This window comes from Scaptodrosophila lebanonensis, unplaced genomic scaffold (assembly GCF_003285725.1).
Source record: "Scaptodrosophila lebanonensis strain 11010-0011.00,11010-0021.00 unplaced genomic scaffold, SlebRS2 tig00000001-arrow-pilon, whole genome shotgun sequence".
In the NCBI taxonomy this organism is placed as follows: domain Eukaryota; kingdom Metazoa; phylum Arthropoda; class Insecta; order Diptera; family Drosophilidae; genus Scaptodrosophila; species Scaptodrosophila lebanonensis.
Genome location: NW_022060529.1, coordinates 18884122 through 18906129, shown reverse-complemented (window position 1 = coordinate 18906129; position 22008 = coordinate 18884122). Strand labels below are relative to the sequence as shown.

The following is a 22008-nucleotide window of genomic DNA, read 5'->3' as shown; positions in this document are numbered from 1 at the left end:
TGTACAATAAGATTTTTATGAGAAATTGGTGAAAAAATCATTAGCATTAGTTAGTATGCCGATATCCTAAGAAAATGCATAAAACTCTTGTGTTTATTACGATATGGTAACCGAAATTGATATTTATGTCTGTAGCCGGGAAAAGGAAGTATATAGGATATATAAGAATCAGGCTGTTCTTTATTTGCTAATGCCTACGAGTAGGACTGTTGTTTAAGCATTACAAGTATTTCTTGTACCTCCTTAGTTTGAAAAACTACGATGTTTTTTTAGTGGCATAAGAATTGAAAAGACAGTTTAGAGTCACTATTGAAAAATATTATACATACATAGTATATTAGTGTTGTATTTACACCTAGTTCTTGTTATTTATTTAAAATGTTAATGCCCTTTTTATTTAAATAAGTCTTTGGCATACAAACTGATAAATCAACCCTAAAAGTATGCAGTTCTTAATTTGAATTTTTCGTTTCTATTTCTATTAATCGCGAATATCGAAACATTCGGAAACTATTTTAAAATTCGGAGCAGGCCAGCAGCCAAAAACTGCTCATTAGCACTTTTAAAATCTTTGGAACTCCCCACTTTAATTTTGGGTCCAGAAATATGAACTACTTAGTGTTAGCTATGCTTTTGAAAACGGCATGGAATTGCATACGAAATATGTTTGTTACTTGTGTACTTATTATTTTGTTCACGTGTGTACGAGTAATGACGATTTAAAACTACAAAACATCAAATAAATTTATATACACTTACTACTGATAAATATATGTTTATTTCTCTTTGCCTATTTCAAACATTAGTAAATATTTGAACAATCTCTAATCGTTTAGCCATGCTTTAAGTTATTCTTTCCCACCTGCCTTTTCATCTTATTACTTCCAACTCAAATCCAAATCAAAACGAAATCACTCATTTTATTAAAGTTGAAGGACGAAATTGATATTGACATTTCGTGTGAGGGTTTGGTTGCGTTATTAAATCGGCCGACGCATTTGCTTTTTCCTCGAACTCTTAATACAAGCGAGCAGGCAAGACTCAGGCGAGCATTTTTTCGCACTAAATGACGAAAAGAGGTTTTTAATGTTAAGCTGCTTAGCGGAGATTGTGCGTTTGACACATTTAAGTCCTTTTGCCAGCTGCTCGAATGTCAATGACAAATGTGAAATAAATGTAAATATCTGAACTTTGATAAATTCAATTTTGAAAATCGCAAAGTTTCGCCACTCGATATGCCTTTGGAGCCAACTTTCGGATGGACACTCGTATTTCTTCTGGCCCCCGTGGTCGCCTTCATTGCAAAATGTATGCTGAGAAATCGCCCTGCCCGCAAAATAAATTTTCGTAATTTGTTTATGCGGATTTTCATATTTGCTGCTTGTGTGTTACGTTTTCTTTCGCACATCTGCCTGTCTGACTGTCTGTCCGCCGATGCGCATTTTCCAAATGCTAAAATGTGAAAATGAAATTTACATCATTTGTTTATTTGTATCGCTCATGTCCTGTGGTCTTGCCAGAACATTTCCTTGGGGAGAACTGCACAGCAGCAGCAGCAATTCATTTTTTTATATTTTATTTATTTTTTTGTTCTACACAAAAAAAAAACATCGCAAATTTGATTACCGCCCAAACATGTTTGCATATTCTTTTTCTCGTTTTTTCGTCTGAATGTTGGTAAGTTTGTGTGCTGGTGCCGGCTTTGTGGTTGGCTGCCATCTTTAGTCGTCTTCCTTTTGCTGGAATACATTTTAAATTAACGCATTATGTTTATGTATTAGATGCAAATATGAATGGCCGCTCGCATCGCCGAAGGACCTTCACACATCGCTGACCAAAGGGTCAGAAATCCAATTTGAGAAAATTTTCATAAAGGTTTTCCCTTTTTGCAGCCAACCATCCACACACACACACGCACACATTCGTACAAATCTTATATGAAATCCAAAGAGCAACATTTTTATTGCACATCAAATTGTCTTTCCGTCTGCGGTTCAGTCGTCTGTGCGACACATGCTCGAACTTCCCCATACCATCACTTCCCTTCCCTTCCCCCTTCTTCATCGCCCATCCAAAGCAATCAGACGTTGGCGATATAGACTTTTGATTTTCGGTATCGTTTCGCAAATTTCCAAATGTGTCCTCTTGCTTGCGGCTGCTGCGAGTCCCAGCTTCACAGTCACTTGCTTTTTAATTAGAAATGGCCAAGTTTTAATTGCTTGCACGAAACAGGACGTCGATGATGATTAGGCCCATAAACGGAAGACAATCGTCGGGTTGTGCAATCATCATTTGCACTTGGACCGACTTGTGTGTACCTCCTCCCTTCAGCGAAGGCAATGAGTGTAAATTGTTCGGCTACCTACTGTATTGAGTTTTGCAAACACTTGGATATTTGATAGATTACACATTATATAAATGCTTTGGTCTGGGAGGGGGAAAATTCAAATCAGTTGCGTGACGTGACATGAAAAATGTCACGAAAGCCTACCCGTGTCTGGTGTCAATGCAGCGTAGAAAGCATCAAAGGGTTAACTACTCCCCCCCTTCTAGTCGAACTTTGATGAAATTGTAGCCACATTTTCTATGAAAATTGCCTGGATTTTTGCGCATTACAAAAAATAACACACAAACGTGGCACATCAAGGCGAAGACGGTTTGAAATGTGCCTGTCGCGTGTGCACGAATTTGCACTTCAGCAAGGACCTGCCTTCAGCAAGGATCTCCCCCCACCAGTCCCTGCTAATGGCGGCACCAGCACCAATTCCAATTTCAATTCCAAATCGTAAATGTCTTTTCGCCATCGGCTTCAAATGCCAACTCGCCTTGCATGCGATAGTCGCAACAGAGATTGAAATGCTTTGATGTCGTTTGCACAACTTTAGACATATTCTGAAATATTTAAGTAGCATTCATATGCAAAGCGCTAAGATATACTAAGTCAACAAGCCCCTTTTACATTTAGGCACACATAAGAAGTTATATATAAATGCGATTGCTCTCGGGAAGTATGCTGTTCTTGTATATAGTTATACCGGCTTAAACATTGAAAATAACTATCTTATAATAATACTTGGCTTGGATTACTAACCAAATAAAATAAATAATAATAATAGGTATAAATAAATTGTAGGTGACAAAATAAATCGTCAATTACAGCGCTTTTTATACCCCGGTTGAGCAAAGTGTAAAATGAAACGGGCAAAAGGAATCATTTCCAACCTCAAAAATCATATATATTTCTGATCAGCCGAGTTGGTTCAGGCATGACTGTCCGTCTGTCTGTTCGCATCTCAGAGGCTCTAATAGCTGGAGACACCAAAGTGTTTTTTGAAGAATTTCCCCCGTCCTCTCTCACCAGTCTAAAATCCCGAACAATCACTGAACTACCATGGTCTTTACGGAACGATAATATCCATCGATATCTACAAAGCAAAAATGGGAGCAGAAATTATGCAACGCAAGGCGAAATACTCTCTAAAACTCCAAATGCATCACAATCCATTCTTCAGGTAAACACAAGACTACAAGAAACGATCTGCATTTAAGATTTGAAAACCTTTTGTTAGTCTCTAAACAAAAGATAAGATTGGATATGGATATCGATAAACTGATTCATTTCACTATGCTGACCATATAAGCACTTATAACACGCCTTGTTAGAAACATTCGTACTTCCAAAAATATAATTACTATACCGTAAAGCTGTCCTGCCTTTTTCATAAGGAATAAGGACAAAATTTATATATATCATTAAACATTGAGCGAAGACGAACCTCTATAGAACAGTCAAAATACATAATTAAAAAAATATTTGTAGGCAAAATTACAACTTCAGTTTTAATTTTGATTAAAAAAATGGAACCTAAAGAATAATCATTATTTTATGAATTTTAATTTGTTCCTTAAAAATAATAATTATTGGTTGAGTTTTAAAGTATAACTCAAAATTAATCATTATATTGTAAAAGAAGGAATAAAAATTAAAATTTTAAAATAATTTTAATGCATTTTCACCATATATAAATAATCCTAACAAAAAACAACCATTACTTCCGGTCCCTGTTATAATGACAACTCTGTGATATTTGTATCTTTGTACTTGTATCTAAGTGGAAGAATATCAGCCAGATGGTATTTAAATATTATTCGAAAAAGCATATAAATGTTACATCTAGCTAAAAAGATGAGATTCTTGCCAAGTAGATGTGCTAAACATAATTTTATAATATGGAAATATTTATATTTCTTTCAAACAGGAGCAGCACAAGCTCTCAAACTCCTAATGAGAAGACTTAAAGCTTAATTTTTTATCAACACCTTTCCATCCACACTCAGCGGAATATTTTCGGTGCATGTCGTTTAAAATGAACGAATTAGACGCAATTGAATTTGTGTATTTGAGATTGGAAAGAGACACGATATTGAATGGAGTAGAATAGTGGATGTTTGTAATTAAGGATTATGGTGGTGTGAATCGTGAATCGTGAATCGTAGCAGAACGGAGTGAGTTGAGCTCCCCTTTGTGCGTGATGCCGACGACGGTGACAACTTTTGTAAGCGATGTGGCAAAAATATAAAAATTATTGATTATCAACGATGGTATTCCAGCGATTTGCAGCAACAAGCCACGTTTCACTTTTTTGCTGGAAGCACTGCAGTGGCACTGCGGCCTGCCTCTACGGTTCCAGTTGTAGTCGGACGAGATCCCATCATTAAAATCATTGTGCGATATCGACACCTCGACTACCACTTTTTTCCTACGGCCAGCTAGGGCTAACCAACAGGAGAAACAGTGTGCAACAGTGTGGCAGAGTGAGGGGGCAAGACAAAAAGCGAGATCGTTTCGCTTGTCGCAAGTGTTGGCTCGTCAACAGGTTCTATGGAATGTCGCGTCCAGCCCACAGTCTGTGTGGAGCAGAGACTGGAGGAACAACGATCGTTCATCATGCGCGGATGACAAGTGATCAGAGATCCAGCAATATTTTACAGCAGTGTTGTGTTGCTTGCGTTTACAAGCCCAAGTCTCTGGCATTGATCTGATGAAGAATGATCGCGTTGACACATTTTATTTGTGGTCTTCCTCTGATCGACAGTGGCCAGCGTTTGGAAGGCAGCAGCAGCAGCAGCAGCAGCTGCCTGCGCTTTATGCTGCCTGCTTTCTCCTTAATTGTCCTTATCACTTTGTCATTAGGTCCGGTCCGAGACCACAGATCTCCGTCTGCTACTGCTCATAAATATTTATAATGCAGTTCGAGGGCAAGTGCTGCAACGATCGGCCACACCAAACCAAGCACTTTTGGTTGGCGCGCAGATCTGCGATATTCAAGTATTGATTAAATGTTTAAATGCGAGCCGAATATGGCAAGATGTTCATAAATTAAAGGGTTCCTCCTCCCTCCCCACCACTTCGATTCGTTTCATTTCAAATGTGCGAAGTGGTCAGCTGCATTTGGTAGAAAATCAATTAAAAAGTATCTTTTATTGCAACTAACTGTTAATTATTACGAGTCCAACTACGCTGCCACTTCGAGCCGAACTTCATAAATTACAAATACGCGTATGTCGGGTCGATTGGTCTGTTGAACAGATCGTTCCATTGTCGCGCCTCTCTGCCACTTGCCTGCAACTTGCAACTCTCGAAGTTGTTGTTTCTGTTTCTGCTTCTGATCGTTTTACGCGTTGCACGTGCTCGGAATTGCCAAACGAAATTCCATCAAAGCCAAAATCAGTCGCACATCGCTCATGGCTGAGGCCCAACTGAAAGGGATCAATCAGCCCAAAAAAGAGTGTCAAGTATGCCCTTTAAAGGCATTGGGTTCCTATTAAAAATTATTAGTCGCAAAACCGACAAACGGCAATTTATGGATTAATCTCCACAGGACTGTGCTTGCTTATCCAGCTCTGGGCTAATCCCACTACTGGCTGATGGCCGGTAAATGAGCGGAAGATTTTGTTTTTAGAAAATGTACAAACACAGAAATGAAATTTAGGAAGACTAAGTAAAGAAGAGAAGTTTCTGGGACGCCTTCATGCGATCCTAACGCAATTAATATTGGGCATACAGTACTAATGAAATGTAAAGTAGCTTAGTGATATACCGGTAATAATTTTAAAGATATCCTTAGCTTTGTTGTGGAGATCTGAAGATTGAAATTCAATTAGAAATAAAAAAGTAATCAAAAATCTTCGACTGTAAATATCGTAAATGGTCAATCCGATAAGTGATATAGGGTTAATAATTTTAAAGATATCCTTAGCTTTATTTACGAGACTGGAGATGTGAAGATTGAAATTTAATTTGAAATCAAAAAGTAATACAAAATGTTCGACTGTAAATATTGTAAATTCTCAATCCGATAAGAGATATAGCGGTAATCATTTTAAAGAGATCCTTAGCTTTGTTCAGCAGGGTGGAGATCTGAATATTGAAATTCAATTAGAAATAAAAAAGTAATCAAAAATCTTCGACTATAAATATCGTAAATTGTCAATCCGATAATTGATATAGGGTTAATAATTTTAAAGATATCCTTAGCTTTATTTACGAGACTGGAGATGTGAAGATTGAAATTTAATTTGAAATCAAAAAGTAATAGAAAATCTTCTACTGTAAATATCGTAAATTCTCAATCCGATAAGTGATATATGTGTAATAATGTTAAAGATATCCTTAGCTTTCTTTACGAGAGTGGAGATCTGAAGATTGAAATTCAATTTAGAATTAAAAAGTAATACAAAATCTTCGACTGTAAATATTTTAAATTGTAAATAATTTTAAAGATCTGCTTAGCTTTGTTTACGAGAGTGGAGATGTGAAGATTCAAATTCAATTTGGAATCCAAAATAATACAAAATCTTCGACTGTAGATATCGTAAATTGTCAATCCGATAAGAAGACATGACCTTACAACTTTGCAACAATTAGGCCCCTTTGCTGGTTGCAGTTCATATAATCCTGCAGAGGAATGTGATAAAGAGAATTCTCACAAGCTGCACTTTATCGGCGAAAAGTAATATAATATTACATACATTTATTCTTGCATTCTTTGTTAAAGGAATGCACTGGATTTTGATACTAATTAAAATAAAAGTTGACTATATTCTAATAAGACAAGCTAAGGAATGGCTTTGAGTTTGGGTATTTCCCTTCTAACTAAAATGATTTAAAGCTATCTATTCTGTATATGAAATGAACCTTTTTGACTTTTAATTGAACCTACCACCTATAGATTACACGTGCAAGAATGTATTTATATTTTTACGTTCTAAACTAAATTCATCTAAGCCTGAAAACACGATTTTTAAAATGACAAACTAATAACTATGGGGAATAGAGTATAATAGCTTGTTGTAGGGTAGAATTTGACTAACTGATGCATTCCAAACACCTTTTGGGAATGTCATCTTTAATTATGTAATTTAAAAACATACAGAATGTACTATGCCTATATTGCCTTTTCAAAAATAGCACCTGGCGAAATTATTAAGTAATTAACTGAACACTAAAGCTCCATAATCCTTTTGCCACAAAGACAATCGCCGCTCTGGTTGGCTCATTAAAATTTATGGCAGCGCCAACGCCAACGCCGACACAATTTTGCATATTAATGGCCAGAAAATTCCGCTGGGATAATAAACCGCTAATAAGAAATTAAAAGACACTTGTCCGATGTGACTGAAGGGCGCCCGGCTGCTCCAAATTTGACAGCGACAACTGTTTCTGTTTCGCTTTTAATTTCAAAATGTGTCCACAGCATCGCCAGGAGTGGTGGGACGGTGATTTCTCAACGTCTTAACCCTTTTCGCCATCGACGACGGCACTACCGAAATTAACTAATTGCCAAATGATGCTCGCAGCCTGGCCAAGGAGCAAACGGGTTGAAGCATCGCACATTTTTAAGTAGCCAGGCGACCGGCGGGAAATGAACGCCTTGGGAGCGGTCCTTGAAAGAATCGGGCGCTAGGGACCGACCGACACTTCAACGGTTCGTGAGAAATGCGTTATACGAGGGGGGGTTGGGGAATTCGAGTCTTTAAATGTCCATTCAATAATACATACATATGTATGTACTTGTATATGCAAATAAATTGAAAGGACAGCTGTGCTCGCCACAGCAGTGTCGGCCTGAATCGAAGCCGCTGGCGATAATTAAATAAAATGCGAATTGTATTTTTATGATGACCCCAAAGGAAATTCCACGAGTATTTATGGGATAGCATGGGTATGTGTGTGTGTGTGCGTGGGTGTGTGCGAACACGCATTGCGCGACACATTTGTTTATTGTTTTCGCAATTACAATTAAAATTTTTGCTGGCCACTGGTTTTGGTGCAAAAATTATCGCCAAGCCCATTTGCGGTAATTATTTAATGTGGTCTCCCAGGTGGGGCCAAATGAAAAGGTAGACAGCGCCAACAACAATTGCAGCAACAACAACAAAATTAACTGCAAATCCAACTCCCATTCCTGCCCCAGCCAGCCACGGCCACGGCACTGTGTCAGTTGTGGCAAGTCCGTGCTCAGGCCAACAGCCTGGTTGCTGGTCAATTAAATTTTTGACCAGGCCCGGGTAGCTAGCACACCTGCCAGCGTGACATTGCCCATAACCTGTGCCCACATAACGGACCTGTCGCAGGACCTGTCGCCCATTGCCACTCCACGACCGTTGGATTGTCTGTGTCCCACTGTTGGCCTCTGCTCGGGCGCCCTGTGTCATAATTAATGCTGGTTAAGTCCACACACAACGTCGTCCTGTGCCCTGCTGTGCTCAGGCCTGTCGCAGCACTCGCCTGGGCATATTTCGAAATCCACACGGATATGCAGAGTCGCCTCACAACTCAACCCCCCTCGCACTTCGTTTTAATTCAATTTCCAGCCGTGAAAACTCAATGCCTGTATTTTCCATAGCAGTTTTCCATTTCGGTGTTTAATATGCGCGGCCAACTTGAACCGGAACTGGTGCCTGTACTTTTTCCTGTGCCTGTCTCGGCCCTGGATACTCATAAAGTGTCATCGGTGGCGGCAGTTTACAATTAGGCGCTTCGAGCAACTTTTTAAATATTTTGCATTTTTTATTATACATTTTCCGGGGGAAAAAAAATATAAATAATTTCCCGAGAGAGACATTTCTAAACAATGTCCCAGCAGCTAGCCACGCAACTCCCCCAATTGTTGTTATATATTTGTTTTTGTTCCTATTTACTTCGAGAACTTTCATTCATGGCATAAAAATAAAACAAAACAAACTGTTTATGTCATGCTTACAATATAGTACCTACTTAGGAGAGATGACAACATTTAAGTCAGTCGTACTAACCCATATTCGACAAGCTTGGGGGTGCTTACGAAAATGCTTAAATATGCAACTGGACTGCAAGTATAACCAGGAAGTGCTCTGATTTAAACGTTCAAGTAGTGATAGCCTGACTCTTGAGTACACTTTACAAAAAGCTACAGCCTTCTAACTAAAAGAAAACTGATAAACTTTGTTGTGCAAATCATTTCCATAGAGCTTCAAGAGAGGCATTATTTAAAACTCTATTTATCAAATTTGTTATGTATGTGCTTAGAATCAAAATTGGTTTAGTTACGCTTAATTTATGGCAGCTATATAATGAACCGACTTGCATAGAGCTTCAAGAGTGCCTCTCTTATTTAAAACTCAAATTATTAAATGTGCCTATGATGCTAAGTATATCCTTAATATCAAATTTGGATAAGGTACAAAGCTTAATTTAATATAGAATATGTCTATATCTATTCGTCTCTTCGGGTGTGCCACGCCTCCTTCCGCCTACTACATAGTACTCTTAGACGCTCAATTTAGTATTCATTGGGCTATTCAAGTTATTTAATAAATTTTTTATTACAAATAGGCATGCACAATACATATTTATAATTATTGTTAATTATTGTTAAAATGTCGTCTAAAGTATTCTTGATACTAGAGGTTTCAGTTACGTACTGTATTGGATTTCTTTAATTTTCTTTACCTTCCATTGTTGACGAAGATTAACGCAGTCTAAGGTATTCTTGATACTAACGGTTCGAGATTTGTACTACAATTGTTTTTTTTTTTTAATATTGAATGGCAGTTGAGTAGAAGAGAATATAAAGTTTATATTTTGTTAAAAGGGATATTGATGGATTTTAAAACTTATCTGATTGCAAAAAAAAAACACTTTTTCAAGTTTTTCAAGAGGTCTAAGGAAGTTTCTATTCTCACATAAAAAAGGCGTGTGCGAATACTCAGGTGAGAGGTGGCAGTAAGTTTCATAGTTGATACGAAAAAGATAATTTGTTATTAAAAAAACAAAGAACACAAACAAATTGGCTAACTAAATAATTGCATACATTTTTAATAAATTTTCTCCTGTCGCTCGCGATTATTTGCTGAATTTCTGTCACGTTTTGGAACCTCCGGCACAGTTACAAAATTAAAAGGTTTTAATAAACTGGTAAGCATTTTTGAGAAACTAACTTAAAAAGACAGAATTTCTAGCAAAGAAAGCTTTAGAAACGCATTGGATCACGTCAGAAATAACACAAGAATTGGTTGATTCCATTCTAAATCCACAGATAGCTCCTATGGGGCTGTCGTATAAAAGTATTACAAGTAATAATATATCTGCAAGAATTTTAATTAAAGGTTTTATTAATTCAAGCAAAGTTGCAATTAAGTCACTAAGCGCGAAAAATCAAAAGTACAGTCTTAATTGTCGACGCATCGTAGCACTATTTTATATAATTTTTTCACTCAATCCATAAAGCTTCTTTCGCATTATCTAGTCGAGAGGTTACTGTTCATTGCTTCAATAGCTCAATAGAATATCTAAAAATAGAAAGTATGTGCGACTAAAAATAGTGAATATTTGTAAAATAGGTTTAATTTGCAAAAAGCATTAAGGTTTAAAGAATACTAAGGAGGTCAACTCTGTAACACATTTGAAAAAAATACAAAACATATTTAGTTCAGATTGGAAGTACATTCAAATACAAGTTGACAAAAACTGAACAATAATGTGTATTTTAAACCAAATTTTCTTTATTTAAATGCTTGACTTAGGGCCATAGAAACTGTGATTTTAATAGACATCGATTTTTAGCAAAAATATTGAATTCAAAACAGGGTTTTCTTTCAGTACCATTTAAATATTTAGTTTTGAAAATTAATAAATCCTTAAAATTATACTTTTGTTTTGATTTTTTCATTATTTTGCTTTAAATTAGACACATATTCTCACACACTTTTTAAAATAAGAGAGAATGTTATCAATTTAATCAAAAGGTTTCAAAATTTTGTACAACATAATTTTTATTAAGTAATGTTACTCCAACTCCTTCCTTACTCTTTTGGGAGTAAGCCAAAATTTGGAACGTATTCGTGTCTAGTGACTAGTGTTTTATGAGTGTACGTTTCTTTCAGCACTTACTATTTAGAAATTTTAGGCACCCTTCAAGCCTTATGGATGGCGTGCTTTGTAAAAACACGTAGTTTGCATAAATTGGTCTAACTAGCCGCGAATGAAATGTGAGAAAAAGCTAATTAATTTATGTCGCACTCTTTATGCTCAACGAGGGACTAGTTTCCCGCCGCGCTGATGCACAGAAAATACCCCGCGCACTCCGAACCCAGGGCGAAACATGATTAAAACTATACATGTTTGTCCATTTAAGCCCATAATTTGTGTCGTAAATCACTCCATAGTTAGCATAATGCCCACACAGGCACGCCCACACTTCGCACCTTAGTGGCCCGACCATTGTAATGGATATGGATGTGGATGTGGATATGGATATGGTGATGTTTGCCTAATGAGTCTAATTGGGGTTGAAAAAGGAGCGCACGTAATCGCTGAGCCTGCTGGAAAAGTGCTTAGAACCCTTTTTGGGGGAGTTTACAAGTCTTTAAATGCTCATATCATAATGCCCATGGTGTCATCTTAGCAGCTCAACCATCATTAGCGCCATTTGTGTTGGGCCACTTCAATTTGTGCTGGGCATTACGAAATGCGTGTGTGTTGGGCCAGCAAACCGGTTCATTTGCATATCAAAGGCATAATCAACACCTCTGGAAACAAGCATACAAGGTGAGTCCATAAAAAGCCGGGCCAGGCAGGCTATACTCGTATTGCCCCGACTTCAGGCACCAACCGCAACGCAGCATTGACAAGCACCATTTGCCGCAATTCAACACGAATATGGGGTCCTCGCTTCTCATTTGCATGTGAGCGCACAGCCCGTTCCCCATTCCAGGCCACTCCACACTCAATAACAACAGCCACAAACAGGTTTTCGGACCACATTTGCTTAATGCTGCGACTCGTCCGTCCATTTCAGGCGCCACATTTTGACAGACAACCGTATTGGGGCCATAATTTTAGCCACAATTAGAGCATCGCAAAGGTGTGCCGCAAGGTTTTAAATTATGACCTTTACATTAGCGTTTATTTGTTGTTGCGTGTGTTTCTTTAAAAATGTATCCACATTGGGCGTTGGGCGTTAAAGTTCAAATTTTTAAGGCGTGCTGATATATCCAATATACTTTATACTTGTATATACCGAAATATAATGTGCATCTAGATGATGCATGCAAGTAAATGCTCACCTCGCTCTTCTTTATAATTACGAGCAGAACTATATTATATTCCCGACCAACTGCTTAGCTCGCGTAGTACATACGTATACTTGATTTCTACACGAACTTGTCTCCCCAAAGCAGCAGCGCAGCAGAAACACTTTGGAAATGGAACAGTCTTAAACGGCATATTGGCCTCGCCCCCTCCCCACCTCTTTGTGTTAACTGGACGATGCGAAGTTCTTGCAGCTGCGCAGTTGGCGCTCCCATCTAACTTCCAAGCGGGCACCACAAGGCCCCCAATTTAAGGGCGGAGCCATGCCAGCATTGGTGGCATGAGCCGTAGCTGCTGGTTCTGCTTATTTTGCTGTCGGGATTAGGTGCCAGGCTAGTCTACCCAGCCGGAGCTGGCAAGCCGTCGAGCGGGAGGGAGGGGGCAGAGCACGTTAAATGTTTTAATGGCAAACAAAGGCATTTTTGCAAAGAATTTATTATGCTCCGAACATTATATTTATTTTTTGTTATTCTGATTTCAGTGGCAGGGGCTCTGGTCATTAAGGAGCTGTGCAAATGCCTTTCTTTAAAATGAAGCATTCATAAATGTATGAAATGACTGAATGATACATAAATTTAATAATACTTTTCATACACGTTTAATACATTTTTTCTTCTTCCCCTACAATCAAAACTTCTGAGATATTCAGGCTTCCCTTAGTAAGACTGAATGATACAATTGCAAAGAGTATGTTTAGCATTTTAAAATTACATATTTTTTTATAAATATCAAATAAAATATCATCAGCTTTATAGACCTTTATAGAAACAAATTTGTATATACTATTTATCATGTCCGTAGTACAATATAAAGCACGGAGCAGTTAAGATCGAACAAGTACACTACTGTCCAGAAAATATAAAAAAATACAAAAAAAAAAAAAATATATATATTTTAGAAGCTTATTCTTGGAATGTTTCGGCTTGTACTTTATATATTCACAGCTCGAAGAGCTGAAATTCTCACGACTTCCTGCTTAGTAATTAAATTATGAAGGATCTTCGCAAGTATTTTGCCTCAATTGCTAATGAGCAGGCAGATGGAAGCATTTCCCCCTAAAGAGTATACTATATAGTCTCTATCTGTAGGATATGACAAACCTAACTAGACATGTCCGTCCGATTGTATGTCTTCACGAGTGCCCGGGTTTCGAAAACAGCCGAACAATAATTTTAATTGAACAAACCTGATATTCAGTTGATATTTTTAGGCCCTAGGTAATACCGCTATTTGCTATTCTTTTCTGACCTTCCAAAAGAGCCACAGTTCTTTTAAAAGGTAAAACAATCAAAGTCTTTTCTGTACTAATCTAATCTAATGACTTCTTCAGAAGGAGTGGTGTATCTTATTTACCACTGTCTAGCTCTTTACTGCATTCGGGCAATATCTCTTAGATGAACTCACTAATACATCAAAACTGAAGATTTTAAAATTAGCCAAGTTCATTTGCAGCTCTGTCTGGTTGAAGGCGGATCAATAAAGCCAAATAACATCACAATGGGCCTACTCGTTTTGCGGCGGCGAAAATTTGTTTGGTTACAGAATATTTTACAATCGGACATTGTCGACTATAACTTTCTATATTGTTTAAATACATGTAATATAAAATATTGGCGAAAAGTGCTTACCACATTTTAAAATTAAATTCAGTAACAATTGTAACCTAAATTTAACATCAAGATGTCATAATTTCCCAAAGTGGGTAGCAATTTTGCTCTTATATGAAACAGGAGAAAAGCAAAGGTGATATCCGACAGATGAAATAATTGTCTGTTTTGGTAAATTCATACTGTTCGGGAAGACCCTGGTTCTGAAGAAATTGCTTTATTATGGATGAAGTCTAAGTTGAATGAGGATTTCTCGAATTTGATTAGTGCAAATAAAGTAAGCTGATATTGAACCACTTGTAATGAATATAAGTTCTACATCTGCAAATTGATTGATTTATGCATTTTCTTTGGCTTAAAAGCTGGGGAACTGTTTAAATGCGGGAAGTTCGAAACTTAAAGAGCGTTGTATTAAAAGCCTTCTTGATTTCCTTTAAGTCGTAATTTTTTAAGACAAAGGAAAAGAATACTTTAATAATGCATAAAAAGAAGGTTCTTGCGTCTTCTTAAATCATCCCTTTTCTGTTTAGAAAACCTTGCCCAAATAACTACTGGAATCCTCAGGGGGTTGGGGTTTTTAGAAACCGTGCGTCAAACGTTCCCTTATGAAACTATTCTATATACACGTATTCCTCGTTTTTGAATTGCTCTGTATTGTGAGTTTACCAAAACAAAACCTTAAATGTACTTGGATAGCAATTTTTGCGCAACATAACGGTTATTTGCTTTCTAAAGGGCCATTTCTCTCTTTTTACGGTTACTTTTTCTTGCCCCGAATAAGATTGTGGTAATTGTCATGCAATAAAAACACGAATCACATGTAACATGTGAGATGAAGCGCTGAAATGTCGGCAAAGGAAATGTGCGAACTTTCACTAGAACCTTCAACCCCCACAAAGGAAGGAAGACTATAGGACTAGGAAGACGATATCCCTTAACAAAACTAAATAAGCATTTGGGCCGACAATGTGTACATCAGCATCTTTAGAGTGTCAAATTGTTACGTCATTGTGTTATTGCTAGATATGGGTGTAAATATAATATCACTGCGGCTAGCAACATTAAAACAAATGGTCCAGGTATGTACCGGCTATGTGAATAATTTTTATTACTTATCTACTCCCACCATTTAACATTTTGACTCCAAAAGGGGTAACCTTCTGTGAGGTTAAAACCAGCTCGTAAATTATAAAGATCCTTATAGCTAATATGTAATTTATTGCCCAGCCAAAAACCGTGGTCCAGCGAGATTTCAACTGCATTGTAGCACACGTAAAACAAATGCCCACGGATTTGGCATCCATTAGCTGGAGGAAAGGACGGACGCCTGCCTCGAGGAGCAGTCGCAAAGCAACGGCTCAGCTTGAGAATTATTTGCGGTCACCATTTAGTGGAGCGAATGCGTGTTGACCTTTGCTATAAAAAATATAAGTATGCCCAATGTTTACACAAAAAACCCACATCATGCCCGACATGTGACCCTTTTTGAAATCTAATTACAGAGCCCTGCGGCCGCGCAAACACAGTTCTAACAATTTTTGTTCGGCTTTAAGTTGAAAATGCACACTTTGTCTTGTGGTTGGGTAACAAACAATAAATGAGCGCACATACTTGTACTTACTTTAAGTAATCCATTACTGATTACGAAATTGGCTCGCGTCGTTCGAGTAGCGCGACAACCCATCACCCGTTCAACCAAAGCGAAAGGGCTTAAAAGCTAAAACCTGTTGAGTTGCTTTCCAATTCCCCGAGCACTTCCGAAACCGAAGCCACGCATAGCATCGCTGAACCACCTCCCTGCTTTGCATTTCCTTCAGCGTTTCTTGCGCGACTTATCTATGGGCATGTCCCCCCGGTTCTTTCGTCCTGGCACAGATTATTGCTGCTTTGAATAACAATCGATGGCGCGACAATAGCGCTCTCGATGATGGAAATGCAAATGGAAGTGCCAATGCCTGTGACTGTGACTGTATCTGTTTGAAGCTCCTCTCACTGTCCGTCGCATCCTTGCCTTGCGGTTTTACTGCTGCCGCAGGACTCCAATGCAACGCTTGGTTACTTAACTTGTGGTCTTCTGTGAAGTGATTTCTTTTTGTGTGCGCCTTGCACGTCTAAGACTTACATTTTTTGTCATTGACTTTTCGGCAAAGTGAATTTTTATGATCGAAACATAAAAGAGAAAAACACCAGCGTGCAAAAGTTTCTATAAAATCAATAGATACGGATGTATAGACAGAAAGGCAAAGAGGCATTCTTTAAGGTCTTGATTCTATAGTTTCTGCTTTTCACTTCCTTTTCTTATCTTACTCCTTCCACTTATCTTGTAGTTCCAGTTGCTTTTAGAAAACTAAAACAACTAGCAGAAATAATTTTAACCGGCTACGAGTACATAAAGCAGCAACATTCATATTTTTAGTTCGCTTCACTAATAAAGTAATTTTTAGTGCTTTAAAATTTTTCTATAAATCTTGGACAAACGGGGTAAGTTATATCCCGATTTCAACACTTGCTTGTAGGAAGCACAGAATTAAAGAATTAACCATGAATTATTAGCGTATGGTGGGGGTCGGTCTAACATTTGATAAATGCATTAATTCAACAAAGTCAAACTCGGAAAGGCGCCTATACGAGTACATTTCATAGAATATTAGAATATTTTTATTTTTATCAATTTCCGGTTTGAAAAGTCCAACACGGATGTTATTAGTGACAGTAAGCAGTAATTTTTTGAACCAGTTTCGTAGTTATAGCCTGTATACCAAGGCCACAGTGTTTGTAATACCCAATATTTTCTTTTCAATCAACCCCCGGTTCCCCACTAAAAACATTCTTTTTACAGCACTTGCGATACTTGGAAGCAATTATACTTTAATCTGCGTAGACTTATACTTCTGTTTTTACACGGTCTTTTTTTGCACGGTTTTGATTTAACACAGTTTTCCATTTTATTTCATTTAGCGCGATTCATTTTGCACATAATCAATGTCTATTTCACACGACTTTTTTGGAATCAATCTACCGTGTAAAAACAGAATTAAGTGTATATACTTGTATTCTTTCTACACTGTATTTTAAATTTTAGTTGAAACAAATTTTAAATTAAAAAGAATAATTTCGTCACAAGGTTCAATTAATTACTAAACTAAGCACAAGGTAAAAAGATATCAGACGTGAGCGGCATTAGCATTATACTTATTTTCTTTTAAGACATTGACTATAAATGTTTGCCTCACACTCATGCTCATTTTAAGCTCATAATTCCTTATATAATTCGTTTAACTTGACCTTCGAGGAAGTGCGACTTATTCTTCAGAGATTTAATGTCGTTTTATTATTGTAGGCTTGATTGATTTTGAGTAACGCTTGCTACAATAATATACATCACTGATTCTATTAACTATATTAACTATGTTAGGTACGCAAATTTCTAACTATTAGTACAAAATCATTTTACTTTTGTAATGGACCCAGTTGATTCAAGCTACGGAAAATACTTTGAAATATTATATTATATTATATATATTTTTATAAATTGGAATTTTTCTTCAAATTTAAAATTTTTAGAACTCTAGGTGATATTGACAATCAAATAAAGTCAAAGTTCTTTCAAAATGAAACTACTTGTAATATACGAATTAAAAAAAAAAATTATTGGTTAGTATTTTCTTTCAATATTTTGTGAATTCATATAATCAAATAAAGTCAAAGTTCTTTCAAAATGAAACTAATATACGAATTAAGAAAAAAATTATTGGTTAGTATTTTCTTTCAATATTTTGTGAATTCATATTATCCATACTCTAAACTTTTAAACTTTCTTTAAATTTGATACACCACTTAAGAAGATATACATATAAAGAGCTATCGGTTACGTTCTGGCCTATTTAGCGTCGTACGCTTATTAAATTGATTAATGAAATTCATCAATCTCCGAAGATTATCATCACCAGGTCATCAGATTGTCATTAATCTGTTTGTATTTGCTCGGCGTATGCAAAACGAGTTTAACCTAATGATAATGGGAATTGCGAAATGAATTTGCCAAATTATGTATTTATAGACAAGATTTCGGTTATCGCATATATATCGTGGCATATGCTTTCGGGGGGCTAGCACTACGTTCTGTACAACAGATTTTAATTGAATTACCTTCGCTGCCAGGTGATTTTAGCTGAAATTGTGATTTGTATCGTGAAGTGTTTGTTTATTTTTATACTCGTTCTCTGTCGGCGGCAAACAATGTGCATGTCAGACACAATACCCGATTTTATTCATAATCATAAATAATTCCATTACAATAATTAGTAATGCATACTTAATGGTGCTTGAAATCAAATACCTAACAAAGTATCTGACAGAAAATAAACAAAAACAAAAACAATACTTGCTACGTCAGTGTCAGACGATGGCTTTGGCGGAGACTCTGATCACCGATCAGGCAGTGGCGGAGACTGAGGCCGACGTTGTCGTTGTTGGCGGGAAACAAACCAATTAATCAATGAGGTAATCACAATTTACTTTACAAACAATGTCTATCATGGAGCTATCAACTTTAAGCCGAGACATTGGCGATGAACACGCGCCGCCGACCAAATTCGCACAGCTGTGACCCACTGTGCGTTCGATCGTTGCCTTCGGGATGGCAAAAACAAAACAAAACAGACAATGTAGCTCTTCTACGTCATTTAAACACCCTATCTGTATAAAATTAAAAATTGCCTTTACTCCAGCATACAAAGTTTGCAAACTCTAGCTATTACAGTTTTCAATATAAAAGCGTTCATACATACAAACGGGCTGACAAATAATTGAATATGGCTTGATCAGAGTGTTGTCTTTAAATTCGCTTATCTATATGGCATTTAAACACGCTATGTGGATAAAATTAAAAAGTGCTATTACTCCAGCATACAAAGTTTGCAAACTCTAGCTATTACAGTTTTCAATATCTATACATACAGGCTGACGAATAATTGAAGATGGCTTGATCACAGTGTTGTCTTTAAATTCTATATGGCGCAGAGACCTATTTTTTGAATGAATATGAATTAATATTGTATGGTGGAGAGTGAAGTATTGTATTCAAAACAAAACTAGTCTTTATTTAAATAATATACATAAATGAACAATATATATGTTTTATTTTAAATTCGAGACCTATTTTTTGCGGTACAACTCATACTTTGTTTGACAGAGAGCTAAAAAAAAGTGTGAATGAATTTGAATTGAAATTTTAAGGAGGAGGGTGGAGTATGGTATTCAAAACAAAACTAGTCTTTATTTAAATAATATATATTTTTCATGGCCTTAGCTCGCTTGGTTTCCGAGTTATAAGTGTTCATACAGACAATCTGTCCGCAGAACATGACTAAACGTGACGCAGCTGTTACGTATAGCAAAACGATTTCACGATGCCCTCTATACTCCGATACAGATGCAGGGTACAACAACTATTTCTGGTATTCTATCGAAATTCGGCTCATAATTTGTTCTGGCTATTGCTGCTGCTGCTTCATAGAAGATCTAAACCGAGTCGAACCGAGCCAAAGAGCAGAGCAAAAAGCCACTTAATTATGGCAACAATGGCATTAGTGGTCACAGAAGGGGGGAGGGGGGAACAACGGCTAGAATAGAAGCTGGCAAGCTTACACCGGCGATGTTGGCAGCGATCGCGAATCAGTCGTCAAACGGCAGCATTTAACATAGGTCGCAAAGCGGAGTGGGCGCAGATCGGCATACCTACCTATCTCCATATCAGGCAGAGTAACCGAAATTCCCAAAGTCCAGTCCAGTCATTTCGACGGAACTAACGTGTTGGTCATTTGTGTGTTGTTGTTGCTGTTGTTGTTTGTTGTTGTTGCCAAATTACAAGATGTTTAGCAGTCAACAACTACTGGTAAATTGATTAATGATCTGTTAGGCTGTGTTTATGTAAGAAACGATGTTTTGATTAATTCTCTGGCAGCTTCTGGGCTTGATGCTGTGCTTTGGCTTGGTGTGTGGAGATGAGGCGCCTGAGACAATGCCTGACGTCATCAAGGAGGATGTGATAAGCGATCGGTTTGAGAACACCACACAGAAGGTGATTCGAGTGAACCCATTGGACCTGCCATCGAAGAAGGATCACACTGGGAACAGCATGAACTCGGCCGTCATCCAGGTACAGACATTGCGTCCGGGCACTCAACGCAAGTACTTGGACTCGAGGCGCATGCGTCGCCCACGTCCGGCTCCTCTAACTGGTGAAGAAGTGCCCGTATTGAAATATGCGCCGGAACTAAAACCTTTTCCCAAGCAGAAAATGAAACAGCAGAAGCAGCTACAGTTCATCTTCGACCAGGCAAGCAGCCGAAACAATAATCTGGGCCTGGCTAGCCAAGCGTTGCCCGTCGAGGTCACCCCTGGTGCCTATCCGATCTACTATGTGGTCGCCAAGACAAACGGACGCTTCGGCAAGTTCCCCATTAAGGCCTTCGGCTCCCCAGCCGCCTTCAACAAGTATCTGCTAAAAAGCAAGGCGGAACCCATACCACGTGCCCAGCGCTACGAACGTCGGTAGTTCCAACAGCTTGTGATTTTTATGCGCTGTTTATTGTCTATGCTTAGTTAAATTATTCATAATAATTATAATTGGTAATTACTTCCATTACTTCTACTTATAACAAAATACAATATACTCGTATGTTTGTATGTACGTATCTCTACTTAACCGCAAGTTGCCAAATAAAAAACGCCTCATTTAACAATCCGCCTCGGCAATTCCAACTGAACTTTGTTCCAGACGAGGCCTTCAATTTCAATTACGCCATTATTCCATGGCTCGATCAAATCTCCACACACACACACACAACGCAAATCTCTCTTTACATCTCATGTTGACTCATAAATATTTTAATTGTTTTATTTTTTGTTTGTTTGTTTGTTTTATTAGTTTTTGTTCGCACTCGTAATTACATGGAAGTTGAGTTGGGGACGTGTTTATGGTAAGTTCTTGCCAAGACTTGTCGTATGCAAATTTGGCATCAGATCCAATGAAGTGCTGAATAATTAAGATAAATACTCATAACTATTTACATACATATGCATGTATACACACTCGTATACCAGAACAATACATTTGATTTATTATATTCCCCTATTCACGCTTCGTCCATTTGCTGATTGTTTGTCATTAGGAATTTTGGCAACATTTTTTTGAAGCAGAAAACTGAGGCAACAAAAGCCGTTGCCGCTTTTTCTTCTCTTTATTTTTTGGTTTCTGCTATTCTACAAGCCAAAAATTAATGTTGTGCTTTCACGTTACGAAGCTCCATTTGTTTTCTTTGTTCAGACTTACAAACTTTCTCCAGAACATTTTGAACACAGAACAGATCGAAAGATTATCATTTAAAATGATGCGCTCGACTGTGAACTGAAACCATGTCGAATGACGAAATATTAATTAAAATACACAATGCGTATCAATAAAAATGAAACACCATTCTTTATATAGTTTTAAGGAATTTACATATATTGCTCAACAGACACCCATAACGGTGGTTTCGTCTTAATAGTCTTTAATGGTTTGCAAAATTCATTGTAAACGATGAATAGTGTAACATGAATACATCAAAGAAATCATTGGAAAATAGCAATAAATTTAATAAAGCATAATTTGTTTCTAACAATAATATTTCACTAATTTCTTTCGTTTTGACAAGAGCCTCCTGGAATCAAAAGTGTCCTTAGTTTGAAATACAAGTAGTACCTTCCCTTGACTCCTACCTA

The 22008-nt window shown here is 37.3% G+C and overlaps 1 protein-coding gene across 3 annotated transcripts; it reads left to right on the top strand.

The window, feature by feature from the left end:
- The first annotated feature begins 19952 nt into the window (after nt 1-19952).
- LOC115634034 lies at nt 19953-20984 on the top strand. 3 transcript variants are annotated; one of them, XM_030531576.1, is made up of 3 exons: nt 19953-20137; nt 20207-20401; nt 20540-20984. In XM_030531576.1, the coding sequence occupies exons 1-3, from the start codon at nt 20114-20116 to the stop codon at nt 20798-20800; spliced, it is 480 nt and encodes a 159-aa protein (XP_030387436.1). In that variant the 5' UTR covers nt 19953-20113; the 3' UTR covers nt 20801-20984. The 3 variants fall into 3 exon arrangements, with proteins under 3 accessions (XP_030387436.1, XP_030387437.1, XP_030387435.1); XM_030531577.1 differs by having other exon boundaries at nt 20207-20483; nt 20540-20749; XM_030531575.1 differs by having other exon boundaries at nt 20207-20984.
- Nucleotides 20985-22008: the final 1024 nt, after the last annotated feature.

What these genes read in the sequence shown, in the direction of transcription:
- LOC115634034 (XM_030531575.1), top strand. Translation starts at nt 20,114, where the DNA reads ATGTTTAGCAGTCAACAACTACTG. An exon ending in TTAGCAGTCAACAACTACTG is followed by an intron (nt 20,138 to 20,206) that starts GTAAATTGATTA and finishes ATTCTCTGGCAG; the next exon opens with CTTCTGGGCTTGATGCTGTG.